General features: G+C 40.3%; 1 protein-coding gene across 1 annotated transcript in view; it reads left to right on the plus strand.

The window, feature by feature from the left end:
- The window catches only part of khdrbs3 (KH domain containing, RNA binding, signal transduction associated 3), an 81,658-nt gene that overhangs the window by 47,322 nt on the left and 20,616 nt on the right, over positions 1-13,720 (plus strand). Inside the window, exons 4-6 of the mRNA XM_028399134.1 lie at positions 4,999-5,145; positions 5,963-6,102; positions 11,186-11,366. Coding sequence (XP_028254935.1) covers positions 4,999-5,145; positions 5,963-6,102; positions 11,186-11,366 — 468 coding nt within the window. The remainder of the gene's footprint in view (positions 1-4,998; positions 5,146-5,962; positions 6,103-11,185; positions 11,367-13,720) is intronic.

Raw genomic sequence — 13,720 nt, forward strand, 5'->3', positions numbered from 1 at the left:
AAAAAAGATCTGTCACGGAGATGTGCTGACCTCGGCAGCCCCCTACCCATCCACATGAGCTGAGATTTATGACTGACAGCTTTCTTCCAGGGACACCGTTTCTTCTCTTCTTTAGGTGTATACTGATACTTTACGTGTGGCTGGCTGCTGAGTGTCTGTTTTCGGCTAAACGGCATGTGTCATTCTGCAGCTGAAATTCATCATGCAAGGCAGGGTGCTGGGCTTCTACAGTGCTAAACGCTGCACAATTGAAGCGCTGCTGCCTTCAGGGATGTTTCTATTTATATTGACAAAATACATACTGTTCTCCTAAGATGCACCTGACTGACAGGATCAGGGATAATGTTTTCACCCTGTAGAAGAAATTAGATGGGAATGTAATTGTAGTCCTGCTAGTAGAAGGGAGAAACTACAGTCTTTAGTGCATTCCCTTTCAAGTTCTTGCATACGGTGAAGACACTGTGAGAGCTGCTATAATTGCACAAATATTTGCAGCTGCAAGACCTTGATCTGGTTCTGACAAAAATTAGATTGAGGAGAGGTTGAAAGGCACCGAGCTGTCGGAGTCAGAGTCTCCCCGCCTGGTTATGGCACCTCAGTTGTCCTGCTGCTGTCAGAGCAGGATGATGTAAAGGCATTCGTGTTCCGTGCCCCCTTCTCGTTAGCGCCATGATTAACTCATCCATTTTCCTCCCTGGGACCTGTACTCCCTCTTTAATTTTCCTGATAGACAAAACAATCACATTTTCTTGCTTTCACTTTTAGGAAAGTCCTGCGTCTGGTTTAATTTGTGAGCTGCTGCCGTGGAGAAACGCCTTCTGCATGTGTCCTCCGGAAAATGATTCAACCGCAGAAAAGAAATTGAGATGACATAATTTAAAATTACAGGAACATGCAGATAAAATCCAGGTCAGCAGTGTTTCTCGAATTTACTGCACAGGGCACATTTAATTGGGTTCGTCATATGAAATGATGTCTGTTTTGCTGCCTCTAATACAATAAATATCCGATTTAAAGCCAGTTTTAAAGCAGTAATGTGGCAGGAAAGTAAGTCTGATCACAACAATCATAACTCCACGACTGTAAAGGAACACTGTGACCAATAAAGATGCCATAATAACAGGCTGTTTATTAGAGGACACAATGCTTTTTTTCCTCTATACATTCAAAATGAAAAAGGAATTTTATATTTTTTGTAATTTATCATAGAGAAATAACTTACACACTATAAATGTAAAGTACTGTATACCGTATAACCATTGATTCTAAAATCCCACACAGTTGGCTTGATGCTTAAGACCTTACCTGTAAAACGGTTTGACTGTTTGACCATGTAAAACAATAAGTTCCACCCTGTTGTCTAGTTGTTGACACCAAACCTATGTATTCAACCAATGCCATTGTTGTAGCACAAGAGCTTTGCTGCTTACCTCAAACATGTATAGTTAAAAAAGCAGCAGCCCTATTGGTTTTCCTGTCAATGGACTTTCGATGGCACCAACAGAAAAAGCACAGGCATCGTCTACAGAGGAGCATGGCTAGCAGCAGCTCATTAGCATTTAAAGCTACAGATAAAGCGACAGTGACAGGCTTTGGAAAACCAGGCGGCAGAATGAAAGATTTGCATGATACTTTGAGCTAAAAGTTGGAAGACATAGCCTAAGGACAAGTGAGACTTCCATACTGGCCCCCTTTTTATACAAGAACAAAGTCTAGACAGGACTTTTGAAAGGATATGTATGTGGAAAAATAAGCTGGTTCTAGTGTAAGTGCTTGAATCAGAGAACATAATGAGTTCCTTGTTTCACTGGTAAACAATAAAGGAATGACAGCACAGAGGAAATGTGCTTATACAGGTTTTTGTAAGCTGCTGTTAAGACGGCTATTGTGGAATTGTATGTTTCCTCAGAATGTATTTAAGCCCATGTTTGTCATGTAAAAGAAGAAATCTGGTCTTTGTGTCTACAAGCCATTTTGGCTGTCGGAGGAGCAGAACAAGGATAATATGAGCTGTGGGTTTCATCACTATACAGTGGATGGCTGTGTCACATTAAATACAATGCATGACCTGTCGAACAAAAACACAAATAAGTAAAGAAATCCAGTATCTGTCTTAAATTTGTCATCTGAATGTGAATTTCAGCTGACTGCGCGGAGCTTTACATTATTCTTAACCTCTAAGCTGCGGGATGAAGGGAGCTCCTGCGTCCAGAGCACAGTGGCCTCTGTTTCCAGGGTGAACGGCTTTTCATAAGCAGATTTACAGAGCAGAAAAAAATGTAAACAGAAGGAAGATGGTGCCAATAGATATGAAAAACAGACAGCTGTAATCTGCTGCCGTGGGCTACTTAGCTGCTATTGGACTCTGCTGGATCATGGAAGCTTCTTATCAACACTGAGAGAGAGAGAGGAGGTTTCCTCATGTATGAAAGCCGCTACAATATTGCATGCAAATCATGTGGTTACACATACAGATTGGTTTCATACCAGAAGAAATATCCACCGGTGGAACAGTAAGACTGTATGTGCATGGTTAATACACTGGGTATAGCTCTACCTTGCCATCAGATTTTTGGCTTTTTTAAATTATAATGCATATATACACACATGAAAGAAGAGCAACAGATCTACAACAAGAAGTTGTTGTCTTTTTCCAACTGACTCCCGGCTCGACACCCTGGCAGCTCTGGTGCTGTGCGCGGAGGAACCCTACTCGTAAAGTGCAGATTTATGGGTGAAATTAACATATCATTAACATACCACAGGCACTCTTAAAAGAAGGTTATTTATAATTAGGTGACATCAGAGACACTGTTTTGCATGGTGCTGGGGAGGGAGAAGGGGAAAAGGAAGTTGCCGCCATTGGAAAGGCCCCAGAGAAGACTTTTTTTTTTGAAAAGGAGAAACTGGGACGCCAAACCTGTTGTTTCCTTTGTGTGATGTGGTTGGAGACATTTGGGGTTTTTGCTGTCCTATTTCTTGCCATCAATAACATTATACTGGCCTGTTTCTGTCTGGCCTGAATGGCCTGTGCAACCCCCTTTCTGTTTACATGGTACACTTTTCTGTTGCAGCCTTAACGCATTGTGCTGCTGCAGGTGGAAGGTGGAGAGGAGAGGCTTTCTGTGCATCTGTTTCTGCTTTCAGTGGTTTGAGTAGAACAGATCAACAAATGCATGCCTGAACATTATAGGCCACTTATATGAGTAATTTAGAGTAGAAAGCAAAAAAAAAAACACTCTAATTACAGGCACCTTTGGCCATTATCGACCAAAAATTAGCATGTTAGGAGAGCATGATGATAGGGAAAGAGTGTCACAGTGAACATATCTGTAAAGCACTCACTCAACATAGGAGGTTTTTGACATATGCCATCTCTTATGGGAACTAGAAGGATAAGATCTTAAGTAGCAAACATTGAACAAAGTATTAGAAGCAGAAGAATTATCTTAGTCTCTACTATTACAACCATGGTATGGAATGTGGTCTATACCAGCATTTTCCAAAGAAACTAGTGTAGTCTATCCACTATAACCAGTTTGCCTTTTGACAAACATCCATGATCCATTTCAGATTTAGGTGGAAATAAGGCTATTGATCCACAACCTAAACCACACGTTTTGACTTAACCAAAATAAGGAGGGCTCCTGGTATGACAAAATGCTGTATACACTACTGTTCAAAAGTTTGAGGTCATCAGGCCAGTTCTATAGCTTCTCTGATCAGCATAACAGTTCAGCTGTGCTAACATAGTTTCACAGGAGTTTTCTAATCATCAATAAGCCTTTTTAACACGATTAGCTAACACAATGTACCATTAGAACACAGGAGTGATGGTTGCTGGAAAAGGGCCTCTGTATACCTTTATTCCATTAAAAATCAGCCTTTTCTAAGTAGAATAGTCATTTACCACATTAACAATGTCTAGACTGTATGTCTTATTACTTTAATGTTATCTTCATTGAAAAAAAAGTTTGTAATTAAATGGACACTCGACACTTTTAAAGTAAGGTAGCCTCAACTTCTAACAGTGACAACCTACCCAGTCAAATGCTTTTTTGTACCGGCTCTGCTGGTAACAGACACAAGCTGTTGGCAGATACATTTTAGGTGCCACTGCAATTAATGTCTCTATCAACTATCAACAAAGTGACAGATTAAAAGCTTGGGACTAGCAATTAGCAGTAAGCATGTCAATGGGCAGGTTTACCCTCTTTGAAAGTAAAATGAGCACAGGTCCGACAAAACAGGTTTACAAGTCTCATGTTTTAACGCTGCAGGAATACATTTTAAAGCAACCACCCACACTTTTTGATTTGTGGATCTTCAACTATACTTCCACTATACTTCAGTGGTGGTTAAGATGCCCTACCAAAACTATTTTTACTTTTTAGCACTTCACTATTTACTAAACTTCTCCTGGCTTTCAATCCAAACTACTGTAAAAGTATCAAAGTAGTAATAAATGAATAGTCCTCTTCTACTTCCTCCTGTGATATAAGGCTCTAATGTTGTTTTACAAAAATCGATGTTTCACCCCATCAATCATGAATTTGTTTTCCTTCCAGAGTTCCTTAATTTATTTTAATGAAGTTGCATCAGAAAATACAATGAGCAGAGCGGATATTGTGGTGGAAAGCAGTTTGTGTATACTGTACATCATCTGTACAGGCAGCTCTGTGAGGACCAAAGCAATCAGTTAAAAGTGACAGCTGCAGTTGAAAAGACTGTAAGGAATGCCCGTTTGCAGAATTTTACAAGCTACATAAATATTTTCTGTCTGTCATTTTTTTTTAACTCTGCAGCACCGAAACATCAAACCTCATTATGTTAACAGTTATGGAAAAAAATAAAAACTCCCCGCAGTAAATCCATGCCAAAACACACACACACACAAAAAAAAACAGATAAATGTTTCACACTGTGACAGCTAACTCATGCTCATTCTCTAGACAGATGAGATATGACACCAGACTGTTGTTGGTTTTTTTTTTTCAGGAAGAAGAGCTACGGCAGAGTGGCGAGGCTAAATACCACCACCTGAATGAAGACCTGCACGTCCTCATCGAGGTGTTTGCCCCACCAGCTGAGGCCTACGCCAGGATGGGTCATGCTCTGGAGGAGATCAAGAAGTTTCTCATACCAGTATGTTCCCTTCAGTGTCCACGCATACACACTTCCTTTCACTTTTTTTCCTTCTGAATCTCTCCTCAGCTGATCTTTGGCCCAGGTTAACTCGTTTTCAGCCTGTCCACAGTTGAAGTGAGGGAGTAACAGCAGCGACAAGCCACTCTTTCACTCACTCTACTTGTCTGTAACTAGTACTATAATTCAGTCAGGGGTTTCAGCCTGTGTGTGTGGAGAGGGTCTTATTCAATGTGTGTGATCTTGTGCGGGAAGTCATGGATATAAGAGGAATAAGACGAGGGAAGCACTCTGCATGGGCCAAACCCTCCTTGGCAGCAGCATACAGCATGGAGCTTATTTACTCTTCCTCCATTCATGGATGATCTCTCCAATGCTCAGAGCTATAATGATTTACATCTCATCATTAATTATAAGAAGTCCCCTCCAACATCCCCTTCTCTGCTGCCTATTCCTGTCGTTGTCCTAAAACATATCTATTGATGGAGGGAACACATGACAATCATATCATTCATTTTCTGATTAAAGACCTATTTCCGTATTAATTATGCATTTTAATTTAGCACTAAAAAACAACTGTGTGAGAAGATAAAGGCGAACGGGGTCCTGAGGATTTATCAGTGGGAGATCAGAAATGTTTTGCTGCTTCAGGAACAGCGGTCACGGCAGTACTGTAAAGTACATTAATTAGATATTCCCGGGGCTGTAGCCCTGGAGATAAAGGACGTAATTTAATACAGTGTAATTGAAAGCGAGTCTATTGCAAGTCTTTGTGTGTGTGTATGTGTGTGTGAACATGATGCTTCTCTGTGTGCAGGATTACAATGATGAGATCAGACAGGCCCAGCTGCAGGAGCTCACATACCTGAACGGTGGCTCGGAGGATGCCAAGGTGCCATCAGTGAGGGGCAAGTCAGTCGCCCGTGCAAGAGGGACACCTGTTCCAGGGCCTCCCAGGTAACCTGTGTCCAAATGTGTGTGTGAGAGAGAGGGATGCCGCGCACTTTGGTTCAGCTAGGGAATTAGTATTATTTACATTTAAGGAGATAATGGGAAAGCAGTTTTTTTTCTGTGAATGGAAGTGTATGGTATCCTGTTGCGTGGTTAATGGTGTCATTTAGAGGTAAAGTGTATCTACCACTACCTGCATCTGATAGAGTGGGCCTTTTAGTGTTGGGTTTACATGGGTTTTTACGACTGTTTCTTCATAATGTATGCTAGAGAATTTAAACACATCATTGTTGAAAAAAAATCAACAATGATGATATCAAAATATTTATGGCATATTTATAATATTAATTCAATTCTACCTAAAGGAGTAAAGTTTATGATAAAGGAAATTTAAAAGTAAAATTGTACAATTTTAAATTAAAATACTATATTTAAAATCATTTATTTTACAACATATATTTCTTCACTTTCAAAATCAAGGTCATTGGTGTAATTTGTGCTTGTTTAAAAATAAGAAGAAAATAAATATAGTAATTAAATATAAAATATCTTTTAAGAACTGAGGGAGGGGTATTGGGACTGAAACTTTGTTTATTTCAGTACTTTTTTATTAGAAAACTGGTTAGAATATACAAGGAGAACAAGGATATACAGCTCCTTTCATTTACCAGCAGACATAAAAAAAGGCTACCTCAGCACTGGAGCTGTACCTGAAATTACAAACTTATGGCCTCTATGTACTGTGCAATTTTTATCAATCTTATAAGATCATTGCATGACACACTTGCATGACCAATGCTATGTGGATCTGATAAACTTCAGTATGACATCAAGTTTGATGCATGCAGAGTCTACGATGACCATTTACTGAATCACAGGCGATCGCAGGTTACGACGTACGTCAACATGTGAAGGGGAGGAGGATGTGGACCCCGAGTGACAGGTCTGGCCCTATATGAGCAGACAAACGATGCATGTAGTAGGACTATTGCAGCTCTATTGGTCTCATAATATGATCGTCATATGCTTCTGAACATATGTTTATTTGTCTCAAAATGAACTTCTTATTGAGCATGCTTTATTTTTCTCCCAAATAATCTTTTGACAGTGTGGCTTATTGTACTTTTTTCCACGTTAAGCAGTTTTCTGAATACAATTTGTGCTGTTGCTGTCATATTTTGTAGATGTGCTTCCAGCCACAACCTTCTTTGTTACTTCTCTAAATCTCATTCGTGTTACTTTTTTCTACCTGTCCTACAGAGGCGCAGAATTCCCTTTGCACATCTGACCATCGCAAATTGTGCGACCTTAGCAAATTCAGCAGAATGCACAGCATTACCGCATCTCCATGAATGCACTGAGGACAGAGACGCATATTGTAGAAATGACTCAAACTGTACAAACTCTGCAGTGCGTGTGCCTGAAAAGCACACGAGTCCTCAGTGAATCTCTATGTTTATGTTTTCCTGACAGTCAACCTCCTGCGGCTGTGTGAATGTAGACACTCCTTGTCAGTGTGAAGCTGTTATAGCACAACAGATCCTCTTAGACAGGTTAAATAACTGTAATGACTTTAAGATTATTTCAACAATCATTGAATAGGAAATTCACCTAATCCTAATATCCTTATACAGACACAGTCATAAGGGAAAAGAGCCTGTGTTGTTATTTAATACTCATTGGTGTGACTGGCAGGAGGCAAAGTGTATCATAATGCGCCGGCGCTGACATAAAATTATTCCTATAGGACACAGCGGAGGAGTAAAACAACAAACCAAGGCACAGGCTTCCCGTTTAATGTGACGGGTTATCTCTCCCTGTTTCTCATATTCTACAGGAATGAATGGCAGCAAACAGCTTTGTCTGAAGGCAGAAAAATGAGCTCCGGTGTTTCTAACTATGCTGACTGTGTGCAGACCTCAGCAGGAATTACAAAGAAGAGAGAGAAACACCATAAATGATTGGCATTAAGCTGAAAACCAAAGCTCTGCTGTTATCGTTTAAAGTTGCACTGTGGAACTTTGCACATGGCTGGTTATTCACTGAATTTTAAAGCACACACACACAAAAAGACTAACCACACAACAGAAGAAAATTTCATGCTACTGAGTCCAGTTTTCTCTGGAGAGATCTGTCAATAATGTTTAATGAGTTCGATCAGATGGGCTATTTTGCTTATTTTCCTGTTTTCTTTCACTGACCACTTCTTTCATGGTGCATGGTGCAAGGACAAATTGACCCTTTGTTCAACATGTCTCAGCCATTCTTTTAGACTTAAGCCAAATTGATACGTCCTGTGTTCCAGTCAGAATTTGTGATCAGAGATTGTATATGTTGAAATGTTATGCTGTAGCTTATGTAGACTACTGTAAAATACCTCTTATAAAATCAACGTGTGCAGAGGAAAGTACCAAAAGTGAGAAAAATATAACTAGCTTAAAACCTCTTGTTTGTCATGGCTAAAATACGGTGCAGTGCAGTAGCTCAACAGAATGCTCAACTTCTCCACTTGTCTGATTTACACCACAAGACATCTGAGGTATCCATTTACAGCCGAGCCACACAAACCTACCTGCTTTAATAAAGAACCAGTCAATAATTGGTCTTTTTCATCATGCCAGGGGCAACAGCAATCTGATTTTGTGCTACCAAAGCAGGTTTCAGTGTGAGTAGTTTTCCACACAAGGCCTCCAGGCACTAAAGTTAGATATCTAGTTGAAGAGCTGTAACCATCCACTAAATGTAGATGCTACTTTTTCCCAACAGATCCACTGTGAAATAATGTCATCAAGAGTATACACAGAAAGAGATTCTCATGCTCAATGTTTTTACTTTAAAGTAAGAGTAACCCTAATACGGCTGTACAGGGCCCTTTCCTGATGGGATTGTAAGGCACCTTTGTCTCTCAATAAACACAACATACAACCTCTCTAGTAAAAAAGCACTCATTTGTATTCATCTCTAAATCACAACACACAACAAATTAGCCTCCTCCAAAGCAGCATTCTGGCCTGTTTCAGTTATAAGTGGTAGCACACCAATTAACCTATCCCTTTGCCTGGCAATGCCGACCCGTCCTATTAAACTTCACAGGGTTCCCACACCGTGCTGTGATCCTAGAATTGCAGAAAGCCTATTGACACTTAAAACACCTAAAAATACCAATATGAAGAGCTTCAGTCCTTGGGTACCTTCAATGGTTCTCAACACTACAAGAACCTGACAAATGTGATATTTTTTGATTTTATATGACCAATGTCTGCAGACTCTTATGGGTCTCTTATGTACTCTTTTCTCGAGTCTTAGTAAGTTTACTAATTAAAGCTAACTGGGTTTACAATACTTCCTGTCATCACAACTGTTAGTCAAATCAAGTCAGTGCCTACTGACGTGTGATGAAATTGGTGAGGCCAGGTGAAAAGGTGCCATTATTATTTATTAAGTAAACAGCACTGATAGTAAATAGTGTCTATTGGCGCAAGGTGATGTAATGTTGCGTGTCCATAAACATTAGCAAAGCAAAAGGTGTATTTGCATAAAAGCCTTTATATGCAAATGATGTCCGGTCTCTACTCTCCCAGTGAACCCACGCTAATGCCAGCTCCTCTGAGACCTTGCAAGACTACAAATAAAAAATACTCATGGCCATTAGAGGACATTAATGCTTTCTGCCGCTTTAAAAGCAGAAGAGGGAAAAATAAAAAAAAAGATGCTTGTTGTGTGCTTTTTGTGTTTATAAAAGAAAACACGCTTCTTTCATCAGATTTGAAGATAAACAAGGTCACCGAGATGGGGAGTTTGTCTCGCTGTGAGTCAGAATATAATTGGCTATGTTTTAAATTACAATGTAATTAGCATTTACCATGCATAATTTTGAGTGTGATGAGACATAAATCCCGAAGGCTCCAATGCATGCATGGCAGCAAGTTGCATATAGTTTTTTACAGTTTTTTTTTTTTTTTGCCTATTTCCACTTGATGTCGATCAATACCACTGCACTACATGTAGTTCTGCCTCTTTGCTTGGATGCTAAGGGGAATTAACTGTCAGTGCTCAACTTATTCTTTCCTCCGCACGAGGGCAGTCCTTTTTCTATCAAATAAACAATCCTCGCTGTACCAGTTTTGTTTTTTTGCCCCAAATTTGTGATGTGTTCCACAGAAGCTCCTGAAATGGAAAGCATAGAAAGAAAATGACCTGCAGAGCAACCTTGGTGGTTTTCAGCTGCTGCTTCAGATCAGTTAACTGCTTTTAAAAGAAAGCTGGGTCGCTGTAAAAAGCTTGTGGAACATTTTACCAAACCGCAAGGTCAGACAGCCTTTGATTTCCAAGAGAGCAGCTAGAATCTGTTTCCGTCTTGATTACAGTGCAGAGTGGACAGAAGGATCGCCGCTAATTCCTCTATACACAGCAGCAGCTCTGTGTTTTTTCTGTGCACATTTATGAAGGAAACGTGAGTTTAAACATGATGAAAGGCAGAACTTCAGCACAATTTTTGTGTCAGTTCCTCAGAGTCCAAAAGCAAAGCGAAAACATTCACCATAAAACAGGCAGAACCCCCCCATCATCTACATTTTCATTAATAGACAGGAAAGCAATTCTGCCACAAGACATGCTGTGTTTTGAGTAATGGACGTGACTCACTTTTTCTCGACTGGAAGAACTTGCCCTCCACCCTCACTGTTCCTCTTTCTCCACCTACACATATAACCTGCCTGCTGAATGTATCCAATTCATCGCTTACATTTGTAGTCATGTCATTCTGGACGAATCACTAACTGCAGTGAAAGAAGACGAGGCAGCTCGACTGAACATAATAAATTATGGCACCTATTAATGTAGACATCTCATATTGATGATTGCTGCATGCGAAGTAACCTTGTAAAAGTATCTTTTAATGCCTTAAAGATCACATGATCGTGCTGAGCAGTGCATCTGCTCCATCCATCCACACATGAATATTTCTCCCTCCAGTAATCCTCAGAATTTATTACATCCTCCTAAAAAAAAGGCTAATAAGATATAAAACATGCATTACATCTGCTGCTCTTTCATCTAAACCTGGGCGGATGTTTGTGTCTTGTGTCAGAAGTCGCGGAGGAGTTCCTCCCCTGCATGCTGCGGTGCCTCGAGGAGCAGCACCCAGAGGAGCCCCGCCCAGCCGAGCTCCATCTTCCAGAGGGAGGGGGGTGCAGAGAGCCAGAGGGGCTCCACCGACCGCCGGATACAGGGCGGCTCCTCCAATAGTCCAGGACACATATGGCGAATACGTGAGTGTTTTAACAGATCAGCATTGAGATATAATGTTTTTATTAATATGTAGTTGAATGAAAATTAATATGGAAATTAATATGGAATATGGAAATTCATGAGTATCACTGTTTTCAGGTTCTGGGATTTTTAATGTATTTATTTTTGTAGAATTTGTCTCACGTACAGTCAACATTGTTCTCTTTGTTAATGTAATTGATTATTGTGCTCCTAGATGGTAATTCACACACACAAACATGATTGAGAAATGTATAAGATCTAGATCTATAACAGCAGCTTGTACATTTTTGGCCACAGTTCTGGGCAAGAATGGTCTTTTTTAGTGAACCATGGGTCGTTTGGACTAATCAGTGAGAAATACTGGGCGTGTGACAACAATCTAAAGCACACATGTCAAACCAGGCTGACAGGCCAAACCTGGCCTGCTGCTCCGATTAGTCTGGCCAACACCCCTATGTCCATAACATGTAATCCTGCCCTTGTAAATGTAATATCTGGTGTGGCCCCTGACTTTGACACCCCTGGTTAGCAAACAGGAACAATACAACATTTAGTCAGATATTACCTTTACAAGGCAAAAGAGTCTACTGACATACTAACTGCTACTCAATAGCCTTCAGAGATCCTCAGCAGGTTCTTGTTTCTCTCCCTTAGAGGAATTCATTCATCTAATTGGTTAAAGTTCATCAAATCACCTGCCAAGCTAATTTAAGTACAGTACTGTACAGTAAGTACCATTTGAAGTTCCTTGTACTATGCTGTCTTTAAAAATAAGGAGTAAGTTCTCTTCTTGCTCTTTGTCCTGCTTACTGTGGATCAGAGGCTTTCAAACTGTTAGGCGCACCTCCCTGGGGAAGGGTGGGTAAAGATGGGAGCGACACGAGGCAAAGAGTACTGAATTTTGTGTTCATGTGTGCGGGTGTTCCAAAAAAAAAAAAAAAACAAGTGAGTTGTAGTTTGAACGTTGATCTGACAGCTCACCAACACTGTCTTTGTGGTAGCAGCAGCAGTGCAGACTGTAGCCGATGAAGAACCCCCAGTGCCCTATTGCTGCAATTTGTGTCAAACATCATGCTCTCTCTTAGAGCCTAAAAAACAGACTATTTTTAGATTCAGTGTAATTTACACTTTCAGAGGATGTCACTGTTGCTCAGATTTCCATTGTGAATAAGCATCCATAAATCTTCATACAAATCAGAGGGAAACAAGAGCCTGGGCTTCTCTGAGACACTTTTTTCCCCCCATTATTTGTTTGCTGCTCTCCTTATCAACCATGTTCCTAATGTTACATATAAAGAAGTTGGAACAGTTGGAATAACAATATCAGATTATTTTATTCCATAAATGATTTATATCTGCTCCAAAATTCTAATATAGTCAGATATCAGCCCTTATATTACCTGACAAGGGCTGATCTGTTTGCTTTAATTCTAAGCTTCAGCAACACACTCAGTATACCGCTAGACAACAACAATCATACAAAGCCAAAGAGTCACCTATATAGAGATATTAATGCTTGCTATGCCAACAAGATCAATGGCTACATGCAATATCTGCAGAGGAAAATGTATCGGTATCAGATATCGTTTGATGCGTGTATCGTAGGCATTGTATCATTGGGGTTAGGGTTGAAAAAGTCTGACTGGTGCATCCTTTGTACCAATAAACTGACTTAAGATCAATTTGTTTCAACTGCCTGCAAAGCACTATGGGAACTGTTTTTGAGCATGACCATCTACGAAATAGTTAATTATGCACTATTAAAAGTCAACTAGTTTGTTTAAAAAGAGGCATATGCACATCTATAACTAAATAAAATTGTGTTTTTTAATCATTTTGGTCAACTGGCCCTTTAAAAAGGGCATGTAGATAATGAAATATCCAGCAGCACTGACCGGTCCACACATGTTGTCTTACCACAGGAGGTGTCAGCATAAGCAATGTCAATTTGTTACCTGGTCTTGCAGCTTACCTACATAGACTTAAGGGAACCTGGCTGTAATATCAACAGCTGCCAGAGATGAATATATTAGGCTTAAAGTCAGAGCTTTTGTGCTTTTGCCAAGAGAGTCTCCTGCCGCACTGTCAAGGCAAGTTCCCCAGAGAGAGAACGGCAGCTACATTGCATATTTAGCAGATAGAAGAAGAGAGGAGGTGGCCCGCGTTGGAAAATTGCCCCAGCAGCCCATACCTAACCACATTTGACAGGTTTATTCAGAGGTTGCAATTCAAATGCGTGGAGGTCGTAGAGAATGACTCCTGGACCAGCTGTTTCCCATCATTGTCACAGTTGTAAACTGCATCCCCTCGACACCTGCACCTGTGTGTCTGGTTGGGGGAGAAGAAAAAAAAA

This window comes from Parambassis ranga, chromosome 2 (assembly GCF_900634625.1).
Source record: "Parambassis ranga chromosome 2, fParRan2.1, whole genome shotgun sequence".
Lineage (NCBI taxonomy): Eukaryota > Metazoa > Chordata > Actinopteri > Ambassidae > Parambassis > Parambassis ranga.